This window comes from Schistocerca americana, chromosome 2 (genome assembly GCF_021461395.2).
Source record: "Schistocerca americana isolate TAMUIC-IGC-003095 chromosome 2, iqSchAmer2.1, whole genome shotgun sequence".
NCBI lineage: Eukaryota > Metazoa > Arthropoda > Insecta > Orthoptera > Acrididae > Schistocerca > Schistocerca americana.
The window spans coordinates 1095567014-1095591947 of NC_060120.1; the positions used below are offsets into that span (position 1 = coordinate 1095567014).

Genomic DNA, 24934 nt, shown 5'->3' on the forward strand with positions numbered 1-24934 from the left:
ATTGTAATGTCACCTCTAAATGCAAACAAAGAGGAATGAATCGCTCTTGAGGCAGGTGGTTTCATCTCATTAGGAGTTTCTGGTTTATTTTGTTTGATTGCTTCTGAAGCATCTCTTCTGTCAGCTGCACACTAGTAAAGAAGTTGTCAACAGTAATATTTTTTGATGATCCTTCAATGCTTTTAGCAAGATCTTTCACCACATTCAATCAGAGATTTTTCTGAATAGGTTCATGGGGCTTCCTTCCCGTGTAAACAATTCCGTCTAAAGCATATGCAGATGTAGCATCACATAACAAAAATATGTTTATGCCATACTTGGCTGGTTTAGAGGGCATATACTGGGCGAAGCTGCATCTTCCACGGAATGGGACTAGCTGTTCGTCAACTGTGAGCGAATCGTTGGGACTCATTCTATTTCTACACTTGTCAAGAAATAGTTCCCATACATAACGAACAGCTGCAAGTTTGTCATCTGCAGATCGAGCTTCACAGGTACACCTGTCATCAAATCTAATCATTCTCCTTATATCCTCAAATCTATTTGCTGATATGGTGGCCTTATATGTAGGATTTGCCTTTTCATCCAAGAATAATTCTCTAATAGGGACATCCCAACTCTTCTCAACACCAGAAAGCAGTAAAAGACCAAGAAAACCCTCCATTTCAGCAAGAGAAACATTTTTCCACGTTTTACCATGTAAAGCAGCCAATCTTCTGCCTTCAATATTTGTGCAGTTGATGATTTCCTCTAGTATTTCCTTGGAAATGAAATAGTCCCCAGGCATCCTGAGTGAGGTTTACAAGTTTTCAAACCATGGACTGGTCCAGGTGCCTTCTTTACGATATTATGGACAGGCGTACGAAAAGTTGCAGGAGGATCTAATTTCCAAATCGTTCCATTCCGGCTAATGTATGTGTTGTCTTCTATACCTTTTTGTGCTGGTTCTACATTTTCAGACTCTGATGAAGTAATATTATCAGAAGGACTGTCATCTGCCTCAATATTCACATCTGCAAGTTCATTGGCTGATTCTTCACTACTTACATCTTCAAAAATATTTCCTTCCTCGCAAGAATCATCTTCTTCAAATCACTGAGCCACAACACTTTCAAAATTAGCTGCATTTGCACGTACTGACTCTCTTGCTTTGCGTGTCGAAGCCATAGCAAAAGGCATGTCTCTCGAACAGCAGCCTGTGCAGCACTAAATGAGTCACTCATAACAATATGGGCCTTGCAGCAACAAACTAACTACAGTAACAATGAGGCTGACAAGAGCAGCACAGGAATACAATACTATGCAATAATAAAACATTTGATAGCAAAAAGATCAATAATACACCAACTTCGCCAATATGTGAAAGTAGTGTGTATTATTTTTTAGTTATACTATTACTACTACAGCTACTGCTGCTGTTGGCAGTCCTGTTGCTGAAAATACCACTACAGTTATTGTTGAATTAATAACTGCTCCCAAACAAATGTTGAAGACAATATAAGCTAAAGAACATTTATAAATGTGTGAGGGCTTCTGAAGCCCTGCTTATGCATTCACGGTGTATGGGTAAACGTATTGAATTATACAAAAAACTTAAAAAGGTATCTCGTTCAGACTTGATAGGAGGAATGTCACAGTGTTAGTGAAAGAGTACTGGAAAGCAGTTTGAAATCAAACAAAAAAAAAAAATTACAGAATTTTTTTTTAAATGTAGACATACAAGGGCCTCAGAGGCCCTGTATATGCATCCTAGGGTTAAGGAGGCTATTGAAACAAGAATGAGCCAAAAGAACTTTAACCACGATAGTGGATACCATCTGAGCTGTGCATGGGAACGAGCACTTTGATCCAGAGAAGCAGCAGAGACGTTCCTTCCAAGGTTTATGTTCCAACGGAAGAGGTGGCGCCACCAGCACACACAGTGACACCGTCTGCGGCAGCAGTACATGATCGCCGACCAGTCATAAGCTGACCAATCAGAAGCCGCCCACGGGCTATACAAAAGGCTACCACAGCAGCAGTGAAGACAGTCAATTGCTCCTGGCAATGACGATGGAGGTAATCATCGAAAGCTCGAGATTTTATCCAGAACTGATGTGGCCAGTAACAGTTTTATCCATCTCCACCAGCCTGTGTGCCATTTAGACACATTGAATTGCAGTGGGAACAGTACATTTTGGGAAGGTCTGCTGTGGAATGCCTCAATTAAAATGCGTATTTTTGTAGTGCGCAGTTATAAATACTGGAAGCACTTTAGTTTTGTAAATACTAAAATTGACACAGCGACCTGCTGGATTTGCTGCTATCGATTCGTATGATTTGTTGTGCAAAACTTTCAAGATGTCTGTCTTTGACAGATAAAACTGATACCTTTATTTGAAATTAAAATAACTTGAAATTAGATTCCTTATAGTAGGAGGAGGAGGAGTAGTGATGAAACTGGCATGTTTACACACAAATCAGTGTAAGTTTGTATTCATGACCCTGGGATGCTAATGATATACTGTGTTAATGCTGACACTGTTACATTTATCTGGCTCGGCAAGTATTTGTGTTGTAGATATTCTGAAAAATGTGAATGCCTTAAGTGGAGAAGCAACTTCCTATACCAGCAGAACATATGGACATTGTCAAATTCCTGGTGTTACGCTGCAGGCAGTTTGACTTCCGTATTCACTTGTAGGATCTGAGTGGCTGTTTTTACACTACAGTGAAGTGTTGCTGCTCCAACTGTCGGCATGGCAAGACAACTTGTGAAACAGTACCAAATGCTTTCTCTGAAAACTACCTAGAACAGATAATGCAGAAGCCCACTAGTTGTGGAAATGGGGGGATAGAGTGGCCACAAATAAATATAAGTACTTTCAGGACATCCACATTTCGGTCATTATCAGTGACCAAATGGCAGTCATAGCAACAACAATCACCAGAGTACAAAGTACAGCTAAAGCTAGCAGAAAGATTTAAATGTGCAAGAAACTAGATAAAGAGGAAGTAGTGTCACATCTCGAAGAGGAACTCCAAACGTATAAGGCAGGGGAGGAGCACCTAGACGAATGATGACTGATGTGTGGAATAATAGTTGACTGTATGCACCCACTAGAAAAATTTGTGACACTCTGTGGTATACAATCCCTGTGAAGAAACTACTAAATAAGCAGTATTGATTGCACAGTAGGTGTTCAAGAAAATGAAAGGCTGTAGAACAAGAAATGCTAAATGAAATGCTTGCCTGTCAAAAGAACAATGAGTAAATCTTCAGCTACTCTATTAGAATGTTACTGAAAGTCATCTCACAAAACTATCTTTGGTGTCGCTGACAGCCTTTACATATGACAGTTTTCATTTAGCAATGAAACTCTGGGTCTATTGACCCAGTTGAATTCTCCCATCACTGTGAAGATGAATGATGCAGGTGCTACTGCCAGTGCTGTTTAGAAACACCTGTAATCATTAAATCTGAATGAGGTTCCATGGCCTAATGGAATACCTGTCTGATTCTATACAGAATACTGAGTTAGTTCCTCTTTTAATTATTGTATTGTTTGTATTCTATTGTATGGAACTGGGGACCTAGAAACGTTGGAGAGGCTTCGTCCCTGCTGTAGCTCTCAGTGGTTCACAACCCCACAACAGTCCACTCACCCCAGTGCTGCCCCACACTGAACCCAGGGTTATTGTGCGGTTTGGCCTCCTGGGGACGCCCCTCCTCCCCGGGAATGTCTCGTACCAGAGACGAGTGTAACCCCAAATGTTTGCGTCGTAGAGTAATGATGGTGTACGCGTACATGAAGATAGTGTTGGCGCAGCAATCTGAGGTGGAATAAGGGGAACCAGCCTGCATTCGCTAAGGCAGATGGAAAACCCCCATAAAAACCATCCACAGACTGGTTGGCACACCGGACCTCGACACTAATCCGCCGGGTGGATCCGTGCCGGGACCGGCACACCTTCCTGCCTGGACAGCAGTGCAATTGACCACATAGCTAACCAGGCGGGCTTCTCATAAGCATAGTGTGATGTATAATTCTCAAATAAAAATATATGCCCAATAATTGAAACAAAGCATATGTCATATCACACCTGTCAACACAAAGTGTAGTGGAAATAATCCACAAGTAACTGTTATCTTTGATATGTCTCTTGTAGACGCTTCAAACATACTCTGAAATCAAACATAATGATATCTTGAAAAGAATTGCCTCATGCACGGCAACCGGCAACGAATGAAACATTGGTCACGCGGAACTCAAATCTTGCCTTTCTCACAGAAACATTCTGACAGCCACAGATATGGGCAGCTGTGTTGATGCAGCATTTCTTGACTTCTGTAAAGCAGTTGACACACTACCACACCTAGGCTTATTATCAAAAGTACGAATAATTTGCCTATCGAGCAAAATTTGTTAGTGTATCGAGAATTTCTCGGCAGGAAAAGTGCAACATGTTATCTCAGCTGGAGGGTTGTCGATAAATTCAGCCGTACCCCAGGGGAGTGTACTGGGACCTGTGCTGGTCGTGTTGAATGTTAGTAAGCTATGAGCAAATATTATAGAAACCTCAGACTCTTCACAGGTGATGTGGCTGTATGTAAGATTTCACTGTGGTGCAAAAATTGGCAGCTTTGACTTCCTTAGAGATCACAAGAACGAGATTATACTAACAACAGTGCAGGTAGAAGTCGTCTTCAGTAACAGTTGCTTGGCTCCTTTTGTAAATAATTCATTTAACAAACAGTTTTGTAGCCTAGAAGCCACGTCATCAAGTTATGTATGATGAATCATGACATTATGTTTGCAACACAGATAGGACTGCACATTCCTCGTCTTGTAGTAAATGAAGCAATTACTGGGTCGTCAGGTAAGCAGAAAGTACAGATCCGCAGTTCCTCGGGCATGCCGCAAATTCGTACGGACAACAGTAGTCCAAACGTAACCAGTTAACCATTAGATATAGATTAGATTAAATCAGATACGGAGCACCGTAAATATAGCAGATCAAACTGTACAGAGAAGCAGGCAGGAAAGCGGCCAGTTATTTAGGAGAGAAACTCTGTGGTTATTATTAGAGATCTCTACTTCTGGCTGCGGCTGTCCCACATAAGAGATAGTGTGCAGGCAGAGGTGTTTAATCGGCCACATTTCTGTGCTCCGTACACAAATGTAATGAGAATAAATCTAATAAGTAGCACTTCATGTTGTATATTTCACAGTGGTTTGCAGAGTAGCTGCAGTTGTAGAGCACAGATAATGTGAAATGAATGCTGCTGCATACAATTTTTGATGTACCATTTCTACATAATTTAGTGTGAAGATTGATTTTGTGTTGGGCTCAAACTAGTAATTAAATAAAATTTTGGGTTATCCTCATTCACGTAAGCAGAATTCATTTAACAAGGGAAATGACACAAAGTGGAATGGCTAGATAAAACTGTTCTACAGTCATCAAAAACGAAAATCATTCACGATATACACTAGAGTGGCATTCCAGAAATAGTACAGAATCTAATACCAGGCAGTTGTCGGTACAAAAGAGGAATATCAGTAGGCCACAATTTCCCCACCGTACGACTTTACATTCGGTAACTCGACACATTGAGTTAGAGAGATTAAAGTGACGGTCGGAGGTGTGCAGTTATCGGCTGCGTACAGGTGTCCAGACAGATCGCCATCTCAGCAGTATCGGTGCCGGAAGTGAGCCGGTCTCCTCCGGGCCCGAGTAGTCCGCATTGCCGAGGCGGGGTCATTCGTAACGTCTAGTGTCGACAGTGTAATGTCGCCACACCATTTGCCGTAGTTGGTAGGAAAGTCGAAAGGGAAATGGTAGGGGGACCGGAAGGCACTGCTGAATACCGCAAGGAATTAGTAACGATCAAACGGCAGATAAATGTGACGGTAACGGTAACAGCATTGACTCACTCATTTGCTTGTCACCGGTGATGCACTGTGCTGCGGTGGGGGATGGTGGCCAGTGAGGCGGTGGTGCCCGGACGGGCCGGCCCGTCGTCACTTATTACGGACGCCGTAAACGGCATCTGCTTCTTAGACACCTGTGCCAAAGTGTGGAGGTAGTGTGGGCACGGAGGTGGCATCCACTGTCTGAGCCGTCGAGTACGGTTGTGTGGCGCATTGGTCGAGAAGGGCAGTTACTTAGGTACTGTAACGGATGAAACCACAGCTATTTTTAGAGTTATAACTTGATCAATAATTTTACCATCTTAAATTAGCTTCGGTAAGCACAAAAAATATAAAGCAGTAACATTATAGGTTCTTTTTAGTATTATGTCCAGAATTAATTTCTAACAGCTGCTTCTCTTTATTAATGTGCACAGTGATTGGTTTGACATCTGTGAAGATTTTTATAAATGGAAAATAGAGTTTGCTTGTCAATAGTTGGCTGGCAAAGGATGAAGAGATGGTAGTGTTTAAACTCTGGGCTAAACTGCAAATCTCTGCAAATTGTCTTGTGAACAGAGAGAACATGATAACGTTTGTCCGAGTAGTGACTCCCTTATTGAGAGGAAATAGTGTTCCAGCCCCTGCGTGCCTTTCATTTTAACCCTGCAGTAGTCGCACACTGACACAGTCCACACGAGTGTATTTCTTCACCTTTTCAGAGCGAGAAATCCCACGACCCGAGTATCTTCCTGTTGTTGGCAGTATTACATGACTCCTTCGTTTCACTTTCACTCTAGTAGTTGTGGTGAGATGTTTGAGAATTGCAGGCTGACTGTCCAGCAGTGGCATTCGATATAATTTCCATTGTTGACTTCAGGAGAAGCAGTAAAGGGAACACATTGTAGCCATATCGTACTCTATTCTCAAGGTTTTTTTTATTATTGTGGTGTTACTTTCTTAGTTGTTTTGTTAGCGATAGGTAAGATACTTGTTGCATTTATATATTTTTGCAGAGTGGAATTGCAACTCTAATTCGTGAAGCCATGTAATTGTCCAGAGGGTTCTTACATGCATAGATAAAATCTTGTACTCTTATACCATTTATTCCAAAGAAAGGAAACAGCGTTCTACTTGTATCCAGTCTCCACCATCATGACAGTGTGCAGGAAGAGGATGATTTCATCTCAGATCATACAGGCCATGTCAACTTGTGGTCATGAATTTCTCTGCAAAAAGATATACTAGACCTCCATATCATAAGTGTTAAGGAATAAAGTATTTTTATTTTACTGTAATTTTTGTAAATGATATGGCCCTTTGAAAAATGTAGATTGTGTAAATAACTCTTTAAACAGTAGTGAACTAAAAAAAATATAACTAATAAACAAAAAGTACTGGAGATCTGGACAATGTTTTGTGTTGAAGCTCCCTCTTGGTGTGCTGAAATTTAGTTGACACCTGCACACTTATGGGCTTCCTTTAACTTACAAATTTAGGATGAAAATACGAAATTTAAGTTGATTTTTCCACTTAAAAATATCCCCCTGTAGGTTCGGGGGTAAGAATAGGCCTGCAGTATTCCTGCCTGTCATAAGAGGCAACTAAAAGGAGACGCAAACGTTTCGGCCCTTACGTGATCGTCCCCTCTTGGACTTGACCACCATATTTCAAAATTATTCCGAAGAGCGAGCCAATTGGGGAAGGGTGCCTTACTAAGTGTGTTGTGTCCATCGTGCATTGAGACCTTTAGCCAGCTTATTCATCACTGCATTGCAGTCCTGCCCCTTCTCCACCTTTTGGGCGAGGAAACATTCCTGGGTGCGATTTCCGCCATGCACTCTGCAGTGTCGCTTTCTGCGCTGACGACGACCGTGGACCACTTGCCACGTAATATCAAGCACGGTAGCCAGTCCATTGTGGTGGGGCTGCCATGTACCCTGTTGGTTGTAGCCCCCTGACAACACAGGGATCACTTTGCTGATGCCTGTGCCGTTAACTCCCCATGTATGCCAAGGAGTAGATGCCCATCTCCCTGGGGCGTCGGGACTCCCGGCAACGGCCATCCTGCCAGGTGGCCTTTGCTGTGGCTGGGTGGCACCCATAGGAAGGGCCCTTGGTCGGAGTGGGTGGCATCAGAGTGGGTTACACGCGATGAAGCGTAGCATATCTTCTCTTGCCGGTGGCCAACCAACAGCAGTCTAAGCGTTTGAGGGCTCAACTTAATGCAAACATGTACAACACCAAATTGTTCCCCTCCCTGGCCACACCATGGGAGGAATGAAAGGCTATGAATGACAGGGAGACCAATTCGCCCCAGTATCTAGTCTGTTCGAGAGCTGATGGGGAATCCTTTGTGTCCATGAAGTCTCATTTCTTTGTAGAGCATCTAGAGGCCAAGTTCGGGGAGGTGGAGGGCTTGCTAAAAAGGCAGTCTGGGTCAGTCTTGATAAAAACAGCATCCTCTGCCCGATCCTGGGCATTACTCGCTTGTAAGAAGCTGGGGATGTTTCTGTTACTATCACGCCCCATAAAAGCTTAAATATGGTCCACGGCATTATCTTCCACAGGGACCTTCTTTTACAGTCAGATGACGAGCTGTGCGCCAACTTAGTGACAAGGTGTCCATTTCACCTGGCGTGTCCACCGGGGTCCGAGGGATAATCAGGTTGCCACTGATGCCTTCATCTTGGCCTTCGAGGGTGACACATTACCCGAGAAGCTGAAGGTGATTGTCTACTGCTGTGATGTTAAGCCATATATCCCTCCCCCGATGCGGTGCTTAAAGAGTTGGAAGTTTGGTCATATGTCTTTCCGCTGTGCTTTGTGATGACCTCAATCCACAGGAAAAATAATTATCAAAATCTGAATTGTGAAGTCATCCAAAATTCTAGTTGGAAAACCACACTCTTCGTTATACTTCTCAATTGGTCACGATCCCACTTTGTTTATGAACTGAAAACTCTAATATTCACGAAAAACTGCTCTGAAATTAACCTGAACCGACAAAATTGTGTGTGTATTCTCTGACACTTCAAAGACATCTAAGACAATATCTAAAAGGAATTAGAAAAAGTGACAAAATGTCATGAATCACACACAATACTGTTAACAATCGCATGAACACTGGGTGGTTTCATCATACATCTACCCACTTTTGAGTATAACCAGTGTCTCTTAATACTAAGACTCGTAGCAATACAATATCAAAAACTTTTATTACTGGGTAAACAGCCACTACGTGATTTGACAGCTGACATTTATAATTCCCGCTCACGTCAGGAAAAGCACCAATACGGAAATAGCAGCTTTTAAGTTATTGGTCAGAACGGAAGCAATTATGGCGGTCGCCGTAATTTTCGCGCGAAGCCATATTTCGCGACAAAATACTCTTATTAGTCACTGTCATATATCTAGTCTCATAACAATACATAAAACTACATAAAATAACTACAATAATTTTGACATGCAAGGAGAATTAGTCCTAATGAGGGGAAGAAGTTCATAGTTGCTGGTGTTTCAACAATGACTACCAGGCAACTTTTAATTCACTGATTGTAATTTTATTTTCGTTTGCAGAAAGCAAAGAAACTAAACAAAGAATTTAATTAGTCTCTAATTCTTATACTTTTAATAGAGAAAGAAATTTTCTAGGTCAGGGGATAGCGTTCGGCGAAATCCCTTAACTTTTTGTTGCATACGAAGCGTTGCGTTGGGCAGCACTATGTCGGCGGGTTACGATGATGAGAGCAGGATACAGGCAGTTCCGCTGGTTAATCTTCTCCGGCGAAACGCAAATAAAGTTCCGGCACAGTGTAGTGTAACGACGTAAGTTTTTTATAACCGATTTTTGTTTGATATATGACCATGTGCAGACTTCGTCACCTACGTCAGTTACAACCCACTTCAAAATGATTTATATTCTTTTTAAATTGTCATAGAATGGTTCTTGAACGAAACTGTAAAACATCAGTTGAGTCGTATGCAAAGAATTACATCACTTGGGCCAATTGGATTTCATAAAATTTTCGATTTAAATTTCGTTTGTTTCTCCTCAGAAATTATATTGACACACGTTATCTTGATCTGATAGATATCAGAATCACACATTAAATAAACTTTTGAGATTCAAAGTTTCGATGAACGCTGTCAGAATCAATAATCTTGTCAAATATATTATTAATCTGTTACACAATTCTTCATAAATAAATCCTCAGAACACGTGTTTAAACTTTAGTAGCATACACTATTTTATTAGCTTCCTACACATACAGATGTGAACTTGACCGTTGACAAACAATGACTGACTTTTCAATAAGATTACGCTCTATATGACGTCATTGTTGTACAAAAAGAGTACAAAAATTCATTTTTAATTTTTAGAAGCATGACTCAACAACTCGGTTCCAGGATCTTCTGTTGCTCCTTGGCTGTCGACCCGCGACGTATAGCGGCCAGCAATTTCCTCTCTGGTCGCGGCAACGAAGATGCTGTCTTCGTTCGTTGCGCCGCCCTCTCCGTACATGAAACACATAAAAAAATACAAAACTTTTAGATAATTTACAGCTATTACAAATATTAAGAAAAATACATAAACAAAACTAAATTAAACTTGGTCACCTGCAAACTGGGCTGACATTGGTGGATGGGTGACGCTTAATTTCGTCCCACTACAACAGCTGTATCATTAACCCCGTGGTGATTAACAAACCACAAGACGCCATTATACGAACGTTGTTGACAGGTCCTCTCTTTCAAAGTACATGACGTAGACATCGCTCGTTTTTACACTTTATGCACTGTCCGTGATGCTATTGTCCATAATTACACAGTTCGTCACATTCATATAGTCTTAGCCATTAATACACAGTTCATAGAATTGTTCTTGTGTCTGAAGCACACCGTAAACAATGTCCACTCTGTTGTCGCATTTCAAACTTCGACAACATCACTGAAAGCCATTTATATTGCACAGTTAATTATTCTTCACTTTCACGGCTTGATAGAATGTGATATACAACAGTTCCACCACCCAAAACCTATACCAGCAAAGTTCATTCGTATAAAAGCACAGTTTGTGTCGGCCACAACAAAGTAATGTTAGCGGTACTTTCACAGTCCGGTTTATTTGCTCTTAAAGTTCACTGGCGATGGCATTACATACCGCAGTGGTAAAGAGAATTAACAATCTGATAGTTCGGTATCACTGTCCATACAATTACGTATGCTTTTCATGAAACACAGTACTATTTTTCCCACGCACGCTTCACAGGCACACCATCCACCATCCCCTCTACTACGCAACAACCTTTCGACTCTCGATATCACTTTCGCTGTCCCCTGTCTATAGATGTTATATAGTTATCGTAAATTACATAAACCTTTATAAATGTTATTGACTGCATTTTTCACAATTAATAATATTTCAAAAGAGAACTTTACAAACTTTACCACAGGTACAAAGCAAGAAACATATTTATCCATTGGCAAACGAAATAATCACAATTACATCTTTACATTTAGAAACAACAGTAGAATGTTACATAATCACAATTAGAAATGCCCATATGAACAAAAGAAAAAGAATAGAAATATAAAGAAAATCACGAAAAAAAATTTTATATGCGTAATTAGCAATGCCTTCAGAGCTTCCAGCCTCAAATGTCGTAATTGTGGTCGTCGATCCCATCCCGATACTCCATGCACCCCGCCTCCCATCTGTGTCAACTGTGGAGAGCACCATCCCCCTTGCTCGCCAGAGTGTAAGATTCTACAGAAGGAATGGAAAATAATGGAATCCCAGACCCTGGATCGACTGACCTGCACTGAGGCTAAACGGAAATTTGAACAGCTTCATTCCTTGTGCATGATGTCATCTTATGCTGCCACTGTCACTCCTGTTACAGCTCCATTCGTTGCACCACATACAGTCATATCTCGGAGCCGAAGGACCACAGCTGTCCCCTTGATGGTGGGGGCCACAATCGCGCCCCCCCCCCCCCCCCCCTCCCTCCACTATTTCTCCCGCACCACCTACCTCGGGAGCAGCACCCCCTCAACCATTGGGGACACCAGTCCCCATTGCTAGGGGCTGCAGAAGCCCTAGGTAGCTGGTCATAGGGCTTCGCGGTCCTATTCAGTCCTGGAGACTGAATCAAAGAAGCCCTCCCAGCAAGGGCAACCAAAGGAACAGCGTGAGAAATTGAAATCAAAGACCCTAAGACCAAGGAAATTGCGGTGGCACCTGTTCCACTGCTACCTACAAGTTCTGCAACTGAGGATGTGGTGGAGATGCTGGTGTCCGCTGAGGACCCACATCTCGCTGGTCCCTCAGACATGATGGATGTCTCTCCCATCGGTACTCAATTGGTGGCAGTAGGTGACCCGGCGGTGATATATGCTTCCTCGGTCCCTTCACACCTTTCTCAGCCATGGACAATGTCATCCTCCAGTGGAACTGCAGCGGTTTTTTCCACCGTCTTGCTGAGCTCCGACAACTTCTCAGCCTTCACCATTTCCTCTGCATTGCTCTTCAGGAAACTTGGTTTCCAGCGATCCGAACCCCCACCTTCCGTGGCTATCGGGGTTATTATAGGAACCAGGCAGCTTATGAGAGGGTATCTGGTGGCATCTGCATCTACATCCTTCACTCCGTTTACAGTGAGTCTGTCCTTCTACAAACACATTTAGAGGCTGTCTCTGTTCGGGGTATGGATACCTGAGGCTGTTACTATCTGCAGTCTCTATCTTCCACCATATGGTGATGTCACGCAGCATGTTCTGGCGTGCTGATAGACCAATTGCCGCCACCTTTTCTGTTATTGGGCGACTTCCACCCCACAGAGGGTTATGGGCGTTGATCAGTGACAACAGGGTGAGGCAGCATCATTGAGCAATTATTGGAACAGCTTGACCTTTCTCTTTTAAATAATGGTGCCTTCACACATTTCAGTGTGGTGCACGGCATGTACTCAGGCATCGGACTTTCGATCTGCAGCCCTAGCCTATTACCATCTGTCCAATGGAGTGTGGATGAAGACTTGTGCAGTAGTGACCACTTTCTGGTCTTTCTGTCAACGCCACAGCATCACTCTTCTGGGCGCCCCTGCAGATGGGCTATGAATAATGCCGACTGGGATTTGTTCACCTCCATTGCCACCATTGAGCCTGTTTCCAATGATGCCATTGATGCGGTGGTTCACTCAGTCACCTTCGGCATTGTTACTGATGCAGAATCTTCCATTCCCTGTTCTTCTGTGTCCCTTCGGCGGAGGACTGTGCCTTGGTGGTCGCCCGAGATCACCAAGACGATTAAAGATCACAGGCGGGCACTCCAGTGTCACATGCGGCATCCCTCATTGAACACCTCATCACCTTTAAACGGCTCCTTGCGCGAGCCCGCCGCCTCATTCGCCAACGTAAGCAGGAGTGCTGGGAAAGGTATGTCTCCACCATTGGCCTCCGTACCTCCCCATCCCCATCCCCAGTCAGGCGACTCTATGGCTATCGGACCCCCGTCAGCGTACCTGTGCTTTCACTGAATGGAGCAGTCTGTACTGACTCAGACACAATTGCAAACCTCTTAGCGAAGCATATTGCTAAGAGTTAAGCTTCTGCAAATTGCCCACTGCCTCTTCCCCTCCCTGAAAGAGCAGTCAGAACATCAGAGCCTTTCATTTCACATGTGCCCCCCTGAATCGTACAGGGCTCCGTTCGGTGAGTGGGAATTCCAAAGTGCCCTAGCTGCTTGCGCTGAAACGGCTCCTGGGCCAGATCACATCCACTGTCAGATGCTCAAACACCTCTTGGTGGCCTGCCAGCGACGCCTCCTCGACCTTTTCAACCATATCTAGGTTGAGGGCGAGTTCCCGTCGCAATGACGGGAAAGCCTCGTAATCCCCGTGTTGAAACCTACAAAGAACCCACTGGAGGTGGACAGCTACTGCCCCATTAGCCTCACCAATGTTCTTTGCAAGTTGCTCGAATGCATGGTGAGCCAGAGGTTCAGTTGGCTACTTGAGTCTCAGGGGGCTTTTGGGTCCGTCTCAGGGTCGGTTCTGTAAGGGCCACTCTGCCGCTGATAATCTGAAGTGCCTGGAGTCTGCCATCCATATGGCCTTTGCCTGCTGTCAGCATCTGATCGCCGTCTTTTTTGACATGCGGAAGGCATACGATACAACATAGCGACATCACATCCTCTGTAAGCTTCATGGTTGGGGTCGTTGGGGTCCGCTGCCAATTTTCGTACCAAATTTTCTGTCGCTTCGTTCCTTCCGTGTGTAAGTTGCGGCCTTCCATAGAACTACCAGAGTTCAGGAGAATGGGGTACCCCAAGGATCTGTCTTAAGCGTCTGCCTCTTTTTGATTGCAATTAATCGGCTTGTTGCGGCTGTGGGAACGTCTGCCTCAGCTTCCTTGTAGGCTGACGACTTCTGCCTGTACTATAGCTCCACTGGCATTGCACCTGCTGAACAGCAGCTGTAGGCTGCTAGTTAACTGTAGCGCATGGCTTCCAGTTTTCGGCTGCCAAGACCTGTGTTGTGCATTTCTGCTGGCAACACACTGTTCACCCTGAGCCACGGCTTCATCTTGATAGCAAACCTCTTGCTGTGGTGGAGACGCATTGGTTTTTGGGATTGGTTTTTGATACCTGGTTGACTTGGCTCCCTCATTCGGCAGTTTAAACAGATGTGCTGGCGGCACCTTAACGCTCTGTTGCTTGCGTCACATCAGCTGGGGTGCCGATTGGTCTACCCTTCTACGGCTGTCCCTGGCATTAATTCAGTTCAATCTAGATTATGGGAGCCTGGCTTACGGTTCGGCATCCCCTTCAGCATTACAGTTGCTGGACCCCATCCTTCACAGTGGGACCAGACTCACCACTTGAGCTTCCCGGACAAGCCCTGTCAACAGCGTACTTGTGGAGGCAGGTGTCCCTCGATTGCAGTTCTGGCACCAACGATTACTGGCCGCTTATGCTACACACATTTGTAGCTTGCCCGGGCATCCCAAATATCGCCTCCTGTTCCCTCAGTCGGTCGTCCATTTTCCGGAATGGTGGCCCCGGTAGTGGGGAAGATTGCGGTTCGCGTCAGAGCTCTTCTCTCTGGGCTTGAGGTTCTCCCTCTTCCACCTCTTTTCCGGGCCCCTCTGCATATACCCCCGTGGTGTGTGCCCCACCCATGCCTTCAGCTTGATTTGGCACAGGGCCCAAAGGACTCAGTCCCTCCTGAGGCCCTCCGCCACTGCTTTCTTTCAATCCTTGCCGTGTTTCAAGGCTCTGACGTTGTCTATACTGAGTTGCTGGTTGTGTCGGTTATGCTCTTACGCTAGGGGATCATTGTGAACAACACTCGGCTGGCTGCAGTGTTTTTACTGTCGAGCTGGTCACCATCTCTCGCACCCTAGAGTAGATCCGCTTCTGCTCAGGTCAGACCTTCGTTATCTATAGTGACTCCCTGAGCTGGTTTACGAGCTGTCGACCAGTGTTTCCCTCGCTCTTGTCTGGTGATGGCTATCCAGGAGTCCCTCTATACTCTTGCCCATTGCGGCTGCTCTGTGGTCTTTGTGTGGACCCTGGGTCATGTCAGCATCCCGGGAAATGAACGTGTTGACATTCTGGCCAAACAGGCTGTCGGTGCACTAGCCACGGAGATTGGCCTTTCGAAGAGTGGCATTAGATCAGTTTTGCCGCAGAAGGTACTTCGCACCTGGGGTGGAGAATGGTGCGCCCTTGCTTCACCCAACAAACTTCGGGCCATGAATGAGGATACCGTTGCATGGCGCTCCTCCTTGCGGGTCTCTCACAAGGACTCTGTTGTCCTCTGCCAGCTGCACGTTGGCCGCACCTCAGTGACACACAGCTATTTATTGCACCGCGAGGACCCACCTTTGTCACTGCGGATCAGCTTTGACAGTAGTCCACATCTTGTTCGACTGCCCGCTTTTAATCCACTGAGGCAGACGTTTGCACTGCCTGATATGCTTCCTGCACTTTTTCGGATGACGTTGCGAAGGCAGATTTAGTTTTGAGTTTTATTCGTGCAGGAGGTTTTTATCGTTTGATCTACGTGTTTAGTAGTTTAGTAACAACCCACTTGAACGATCACCATCACCTGAATGTGAAATTGAAGAATACAGTGCAGGTGTTTGTATTCATGGGTGTCAAGTTACTGATGCGTTGAATGTTAGCATTCCTGCTGTAGCCCCTACGAGATTCCCTCATAAATTTCCATGAAACGTAAGAAGCAGAAGAAGAAAACATTATATAAAAAGAAAAGTGGAAGAAATTGAAACAAGTTTTACACAAGCAACATCTTCAAAGCTTTGTGAAGTGTATAGTGTAGATGCATTTAGTGCAGAACCTGAAAATAGTGATACATGCACAAAATGTGAAGTGTGGTTTCAAAACCTAAACACTGCTACCTCAGCAGTCACCTGTGCTGAGGCGGTACAGTTACTAACACTGATACGAGGTGGTTACTCTCAGCAGCAGATACAGAAATGCATACCCATTTCCTCACATTATTTGATTTGGAAGCTTGGAAAATAAAGAATGAGAAAGGTATTTGGGAATGCCCAGATTCTTACTGTGGGCATCTGTTAAAAGATGATACGTGTATTGTTGCTCTGGAATATTACCTAAGTGATGACAATGATTGCAGCAGGCAAGTCCTAATCAGGCTGATATTACCTCTGTGAGTTAAAAAGGTAAAAAGATTTATGACAAAATCAATAAGAGAATATCTCCCAATGGAAAAAGGAAAACCAAAGTTTAAAAATTGTCTCATAAAATTCTACTTAGTAAGGCCAAAATGGGAATTACCAGCCAGTGAAGGAAGTATTTACATGCATTTACTGCACTAATTTGAAACTTGTTTGTTTCACTGTAAGCAGTTTCACAGGAAAGTAGTACACAGAGATGGGCCTGATGCTTTAGTGTGTATGTCAAGAGCTGCATGATAAATGTTGGTTGCAAGAGTGTACTGGGTGTCCTGATGCTGAAATGATGACTGTTGAAGCATTACACCTTCAGAATACTGACAATTACCTAACCTATGCATTGTGGGAGGGAGGAGACTTTGTGAAGAAGACAGTAGAGCCAGAGCAGTTTATTACAGAGACTGGGCACCGGGTCATGAAAGGAATAGCAGCTCACCATCATACTCGGACGATTCAGAGATCGCCATAGCAGAAGTAAAATCAGCCACATCTCAGAATGCTGACACTTAGTTCTTCATTCCGATTCTGCTGAGGACTGGTCTGTTGCTTTGCAGAAAGGAATTCTGGAATATTTTTCCCAAGAGGACATTGTCATCATTTAACCATACAATGAAGCTACATGCCCTCGGGAAAAATTATGGCCGTAGTTTCCCCTTGCTTTCAATCTTTCACAGTAACAGCACAGCAAGGCCATTTTGGTTCATGTTACAAGGCCAGATTAGTCAGTCACTGAAAAGGCTGCTGCCCCTCTTCAGGAACCACATTTTTGTCTGGCCTCTCAACACCTGTCACAGGTATCAATATTAACGTGTGTGGCTCACTTACTTGGAACATCACACTGTTTTGCTGTTGTCAGTGATCCCATTCATGACAGTTGACATGTGTGCTACGCTGTCGCCATAATAATCGATGACATAGCATCTAGAGGCAATGTATTTCCTGAATATGTGTATGTGACTCATGATGCAGCATCTCATTTTAAAAACTGTTTTCCATTTTGAGCTTGTTTAACACTGTAGTACAGGAATAAAGACAAAAAATGGATGTTTCAAGCAGAAGATCACGTAAAAACTGCATGTGATGTGGTAGGAGGTCTCTGTAAACATCTTGTAACAAGATTTAATCTCCAGCATGAAGCTGTTGGTACTGTAGGAGATGCTACTGGATTTGTACACACCATATCAACATCAGCAACAAATGTGAAACACTCAATTGTAAGTGAAAGTGCATTAAGGGAATCCCATTTAAAAAAGAAGAGTGGTCTGCTCTGAAGCCTGTGATACGAATTCAGTGGAATCACAACTGTGTTGCATTCCGAAGTGGCACATACTTTGCAAGAATGATTCTCCACAAAATGCAGCCTCTTACTGTGTGTGAAATGCAGAGACCACAGTATCTGTTAGAAGACTTTGTAGTGATCCACTTCGTTTCTTGTGTGTATGACAGTCAGTGGTGGGTGGGATAGATAGCTCTCTCTCATGAGCTGCAAGATAAAACAGTTTTCTTTGACACCTCATGGTCCTGCTAATGCTTTCAAATGGCGATCATCAAAAAGATCAGTGTGCAGTTCCCATTTCCCAAGTACTGCTCTTGTTGGAATATTCTTGCAGGGTGTGCAAATTCAACTCGGCTTATAACAGTTCAGTGAGAAGCAGATGAAAAAGCAATTGAACTCTTTTCAACAGTGCAGTGTTGTTACATTTTAGGCAATTTTAATTCATGGAAAGTCATGATGTGAAATCATGACAGAAGACAATAATACTTTGTGAATAATAAAAAGAAAATGGGTATAAATATTCTGTGTCTCATTTGTTAGAAAATGCTTTCAAACAAAATTATGAATTGTTTTCCCTCTCACTTTTAATGTTGTAAAGTAATTATTTTAATTCAGAAATAAGTTTTGTATGACATTTATTTAGAATCAGCCATCAGACTAAATGTTGATGATATTGAGACAGCAACTAGCCAAACATTTATTGCTAGTTCCTTTATTAAAAAGGTACGGTTGCCGGTTTTGAATCATTACAAGTCATCGTCAGATGGCTTTCATGCTTTCATTACAACATGTGCTGCATTTTTCACTGATTAGTTACCCTAAAATATTAATAATACATAATCAGAAGCACGTCACAAAAATGGTTGTTACAGATTTGCATTGGGGTGTGACTCACATGAAATGCAAATCTGCAACTCCACCATCTTTGTGACGTGCTTATAATTATGTATTATTTTTGTTTTAGGATTACTGATCAGTAAAAAAAAACGCAGCACATATTGTAATGAAAGCATGAAAGCCATCTGACAATGACTTGTAATGATTCAAAACCGGTAACGGTACCTCTTGAATAAAGAAACTCAAAATAAATTTGTGGCTGGTTGCTGTCTCAACATCATCATTTGTCTTCAAATAACAGCCACGGTCTCCAACCATGTCATCATATGACAAAATCACTTCAGTTTAAATATTTAAGTGCCCATAATTTTTTACCCTGAGAATAAAGCTAAAACTCTCTAAAAGATTTCTCATGTTTCGTATAGACAAGTACTCTGATTGCGTATTCCCTAAGTACAATGACCACATTAGGAATGCAGGTAAACTATTACAAACAGCATAGTGAACGCATTATTGTAGCCAAGATAGACACAAGCCTACATCTACCACAGTAATGGAAGAGACCTGCAGACATTGGAAGGTTTCAGATAGACTGTATAATGGTAAGACAGATTTAGGAACCACGTTTTAAATTGTAAGACATTTCCATGGGCTGATGTGGACTCTGACCACAATCTGTTGGGTATGAACTGTAGATTAAAACTGAAGAAATTGCAAAAAGGTGGGAATTTAAGGCGATGGGACCTGCATAAGTTTAAGGAACCAGAGGTTGTAGAGTGTTTCAGGGAGAGCATTAAGGAATCATTGACAAGAATGGGGAAAGAAATACAGTAGAATAAGAATGGGTAGCCTTGAATATAAAAATGCAGTTAATGAAGCAGGCAAAAAGGAATACAAACGTCTCAAAAATAAGATTGACAGGTAGTGCAAAATGACTAAGCAGGGATGGCTAGAGGACAAAAGTAAGGATGTAGAGACATATATCACTGGGAGTAAGACAGATACTGCCTACAGGAAAATTAGAGACCTTTGGAGAAAAGAGAACCACTTGTATGAATATCAGGAGCTCAGTTGGAAAACCAGTTCTAAGCAAAGCAGGGAAAGAAGAAAGGTGGAAGGAGTATATAAAGACTTTATAGAAGGGCAATGCACTTGAGGACAATATTATGGAAATGGAAGAGGATGTAGATGAAGATGAAATAGGAGATAGGATATTGCATTAAAAACTTAACGGAGCACTGAAAGGCCTAAGTTGAAACAAGGCCCCATGAGTACACAACATTCCATTAAAGCTACTGATAGCCTTGGGAGAGGCAGCCATGACAAAACTCTTCCATCTGCTGAGTACGATGTGTGAGACAGGCAAAACACCTACAGACGTTAAGAAGAGTGTAATTATTCCAATTCCAAAGAAAGCAGGTGCTGACAGGTGTGAAAATTACTGAACTGTCAGTTTAATAAGTTGCGGCTGCAAAATACTATCTTCTAAGATAAGTTGTAGGGTCACTATTGCCTCACGTGTTCAAACATTTCTACAGAATCCAAACTGCTTTTCCCCAAGAGCAGTTCGAATTCCGTAGAAGTATTGGAACAGGTGAGGCAATACTGATCCTTCAACTTATTTTAGAAGATAGATTAGGGAAAGGCAAACCTATGTTGCTAGCATTTGTAGATTTAGAGAGAGCTTTTGAAAATGTTGACAGGAATACTCTTTCAAATTATGAAGGTAGCAGGGGTCAAATACAGGAAGCGAAAGGCTATTTACAGTTTGTACAGAAACCAGGTGGCAGTTATAAGTGTCGAGGGGCGTGAAAGGGAAGCAGTGGTTGGGAAGGGAGTGAGACAGGGTTGTAGCCTCTCCCTGATGCTATTCAATGTGTATATTGAGCAAGCAGTAAAGGAAACAAAAGAAAAATTCGGAGTAGGTATTAAAATCCCTTTAGAAGAAATAAAAACTTTGAGGTTCGCTGATGACATTGTAATTCTGTCAAACAGCAAATGGCCTGGAAGAGCAGTTGAATGGGATGGACAGTGTCTTGAAAGGAGGATATAAGATGAACATCAACAAAAGCAAAATGAGGATAATGGAAGTTGAATTAAATCAGGCAATGCTGAGGCAATTAGGTTAGGAAAGAAGACACTTAAAGCAGTAAATGAGTTCTGCTATTTGGGGAGCAAAATAACTGATGATGGTCAAGGTAGAGGATATAAAATGTAGACTGTCAATGGCAAGGAAAGCGTTTCTGAAGAAGAGAAATTTAACATCGAGTATAGATTTGTGTCAGGAAGTCGTTTCTGAAAGTATTTGTATGGAGTGTAGCCATGTATGGAAATGAAACATGGACAATAGTTTCGACAAGAAGAGAATAGAAGCTCTCAAAATTTGGTGCTACAGAAGAATGCCGAAGATTAGATGGGTAGATTACGTAACTAATGAGGTACTGAATAGAATTGGGGAGAAGAGGAATTTGTGTCACAACTTGACTAGAAGAAAGGGTCGGTTGGTAGGACATGTTCTGAGGCATCAAGGGATCACCAATGTAGTGTTGGGGGGGCAGTGTGGAGGGTAATGGTCATAGAGGGAGACAAAGAGATGAATACATCAAGCAGATTCGGAAGGATGTAGGTTGCAGTAGTTAGTTGGAGATGAAGAGGCCTGCACAGGATGGAGTAGCATGGAGAGCTGCATCAAACCAGTCTGTGGACTGTTGATGTCGACGACGACAATGTCGTAGCTGACAATTAGAAATCCTTCCACTTTATCATTTCTCGAGACAGTTAACATCCTGTGACTATTCTTATTTTCAAAACGCAATTTTGAAATTCTCAAAAAGTTACAAATTTTCATTGTTTATATTTCCAAAGAAAGTGAAAAAATCTTATATGTATTAATCATGTCTTATAGTATTGGGAACAAAGTATTTATTGAAAATAAATTCAGATATCACTTTTGGTTTCTTTACTACAATGTGTCACTTTTGTCTTTCGTTGTGAGATTTTCACAAATACTCTTTTAGAGAGGTCTGTAGTGTTTTAAGAAATCATCAGAAAATCAAAATATTGTAGTTTTGGAGAAGTATCATGTGGAACTTCTACAAACATTTTTTTTTCAGCGAACTTTGAAGTAGTGATATGACACGTTCACTTTTGATTTGCCTGATTTGAGATGAAATTGCCCAAGAGAGGGTCAAAGCAGAAATGGTTGAACTAGTTCAACAAGATGAAACGAGGTGTAATCACATGGCAGTCGTGTGCAGTTTGCAGCTAGGTTACAGTTGTTGGTGCTTTAGTAATTCATGGTGCTAAAAACTGAGCGAGCTGCACTAGACGAAGAAACTTTCTGCTCCTGTTGTCTTCTGAGCTTGTTTCAAAACACATGGAAGTCCAAGCTGCCATTAAAATATAAACATAGTAAATTATATACTCAGAATGACTTTTTTTTACATATAAATCTAATTTATCTGCATGCGAAATGACAGTCTGTAGTGACTACTAATGGTACGAATTGTGGAGTGACTGCCGCAGGGCTAATAATCATCTGTAATGGGAGATTAGACTGCAGGGCGACTCATCAGTGATCCACAGAATGCGTACACACACTGTTACACAGGAGAGAGAGCATCGCTGTATCTCGGGAATGTCTGCGTATATGATTTACTATGTTTGGTTGTGAACTATGTGCTAGGTATGTCTTAAAAGTGTGTGATGTCAGAAATGAATGTGAAAACTTCACAGCAGTTTTAACTTCTAGCATGTATCTCTGTCATCTTGCTCATGTTTTGGAAACTGACAGTAGTTATGTTCAATGATCAGCTTCTCCATATTGATAATACAAGTTACTAAGAAAATGTAAAATGGTAATAAATGTAAAAAAAAAAAAAAGTGCAATTTCTTAGCTTGCACAGTTTCTTTCTTTACCTGTATTTCTGTACTTATTGTGATGAAATAAAACTTCTTTCTTTATATATAATAATAATAATCTTTCTGTCATATTTAGGTTTGGTCAAATATTGCTGCAATGAGTTTTGCCCTTTTACCAGTCTGTGTATTCCTAATGGGTGGAACGATGAGGAGAATTGTGCTGATTCTTGCACTTTCTATTTTTGCTGTAAGTTACTTTAAAACTCAAAAACTGCTGCTTAAGGTGAGTTACTTCTGTTGTAACATTACCAATTCTAGTATTCATCCTTTTTACTTCATATGTAGTTTAAAAATGTATTATTAGTGGTTAAATTTAGTAGGAAAGTTCTGGTAAAATGTAAATAATTTAGGAGCAAAAGGGGACCACTCGCTGAATAGCAGAAGCATTGTCATTAACAGGCTCATACAAGAGAGAATGAAAACTCGCTAGCTTTCAGAAGAAAACCCTTCCCAAGCTAGAGCCTGCCTCTCTCTCTCTCTCTCTCTCTCTCTCTCTCTCTCTCTCTCATTTATTTTTCATATTTACTTTAATTCATTGGTAGATTGCAAATTTTGAAATGATGGCGGAAAGTATAATTATCCTTACAAAAAATGTCAAAGTGAAGTTATTGAACAATTTCTGCATCTTGAGCTGCCAAAATTCCTTTATCAGTCAACTGATATGATGTATTTGTAGCAGTATTACAGAGAGCTATGAAACCTTGTGAGTACACACATCAAATTATGTCACTGTGTTATGTTCACTATTGTTTCATTTGAAATAATTATAGAAATTGGCAACAGAAGGCAGCACCAGCCGAGAAAAGTAGCGAGATGTCGGTACATAGTTTTCGTGTACGATGAGTCCAGTTTTCAAGCAAAAGATGGCTCGTGCATTGAGAAAATCATAATGTAACTTATACTCAGATGTGGTCTTTTTAACACAGTCATGGCTGCCCCAACTTAAGGTTTTGCTTGGTCTACAAAATGTTAATAATATGGAAAGGATAGAGTATTACATAACTTCTAGAAGAGGTATTGAGTCAGAGACATGCACAGTGAAGAAGACTGCTACAATATTAAAACTTTTGGACAATGTCTTTCTGATGCAGAAAACACGTTAACACGTGAGCCCAACTGCAGTAAGCCAAATGAAAATGTGAAATATATATGGGAGATGGACAAATTAAAGTTTTAGATCAAATGGTTTGACCTGCATTTTTTACCTGTGTTTTATAAGAAGATACATGTAGAAACTAACAGACAAATCTAAAAATGTCAGCTAATGTCAATATGCTCGTAAGAGTGTAGTTTTGTTGTTAGTGAATTCGACTATGAGCTAATTGAAGTTGGCCACTTACCTCGGGCACAGGGATCAGTAGCACGGCCACTGCGGAGATACCAGATGTGAGGGGAGGAATGTTAATTTTGAAAAATGCGAATTTGTGCCATTGACTGTAAAATTGTTTGTTTATTCTCTATTGGTTTCAATTATTACAAACATCTTCACAGTAGAAAAATGGTGAACATCAATGGTCCAGAGATACATTTTCATCATATATGACCCAATAAAATGTAGATTGTATACAAATGTCATAATACACTGAGGTGACAAGTTATGTGACAGTGATATGCACGTCTACAGATGGTGGTAGTATCATGTACACAAAGTGTGAAAGAGCTGGAACTGTCAGTTGTACTCAGGTGATTGATGTGAAAGGAGTTCCAACATGATTATGGCCGCACAATGGGAACTAAGACATTTGAACATGCAATGTAGTTGGAGCTAAATGTATGGAACATTCCATTTAGGAAATCTACATCTACATATACACTTACATGGATATCCTGCAAATCACACTTAAGTGCCTGGCAGATGGTTCATCGAACCACCTCAACGGTGATTCTCTATTCTGCTCTCGAATAGTGTACAGAAAAAACACTATCTTTCCATGCGAATTTTGATTTTGCTTATTTTATTATGATGAGTGTTTCTCCCTATGTAGGTTGGTATTGACAAAATATTTTTGCATTCATAATAGGAAGTTGCTGAATTTCATGAAGATCCCACCCCAATGAGAAACGCCATTGTTTTAATGATCCCCAAATCCTGTTTTGTGTCATGGACACTCTCCTGTATTTCTCAATTATACAAAATGTGCTGCTCTTCTTTGAACTTTCTCAATGTATTACATTAATCCTATCTGGTAAGGACCCCACACCGTGCAGCAGACCTTCAAAAGAGTATGGACAAGCATAGTGTAGACAGGCTCTTTAGTAGATCTGTTATATCTTCTAAGTGTTC

At 41.9% G+C, this 24934-nt stretch overlaps 1 protein-coding gene across 1 annotated transcript in view; it reads left to right on the top strand.

The window, feature by feature from the left end:
* The window catches only part of LOC124596503, a 174087-nt gene that overhangs the window by 101638 nt on the left and 47515 nt on the right, over positions 1-24934 (top strand). The window contains exon 5 of the mRNA XM_047135661.1: positions 22727-22873. Coding sequence (XP_046991617.1) covers positions 22727-22873 — 147 coding nt within the window. The remainder of the gene's footprint in view (positions 1-22726; positions 22874-24934) is intronic.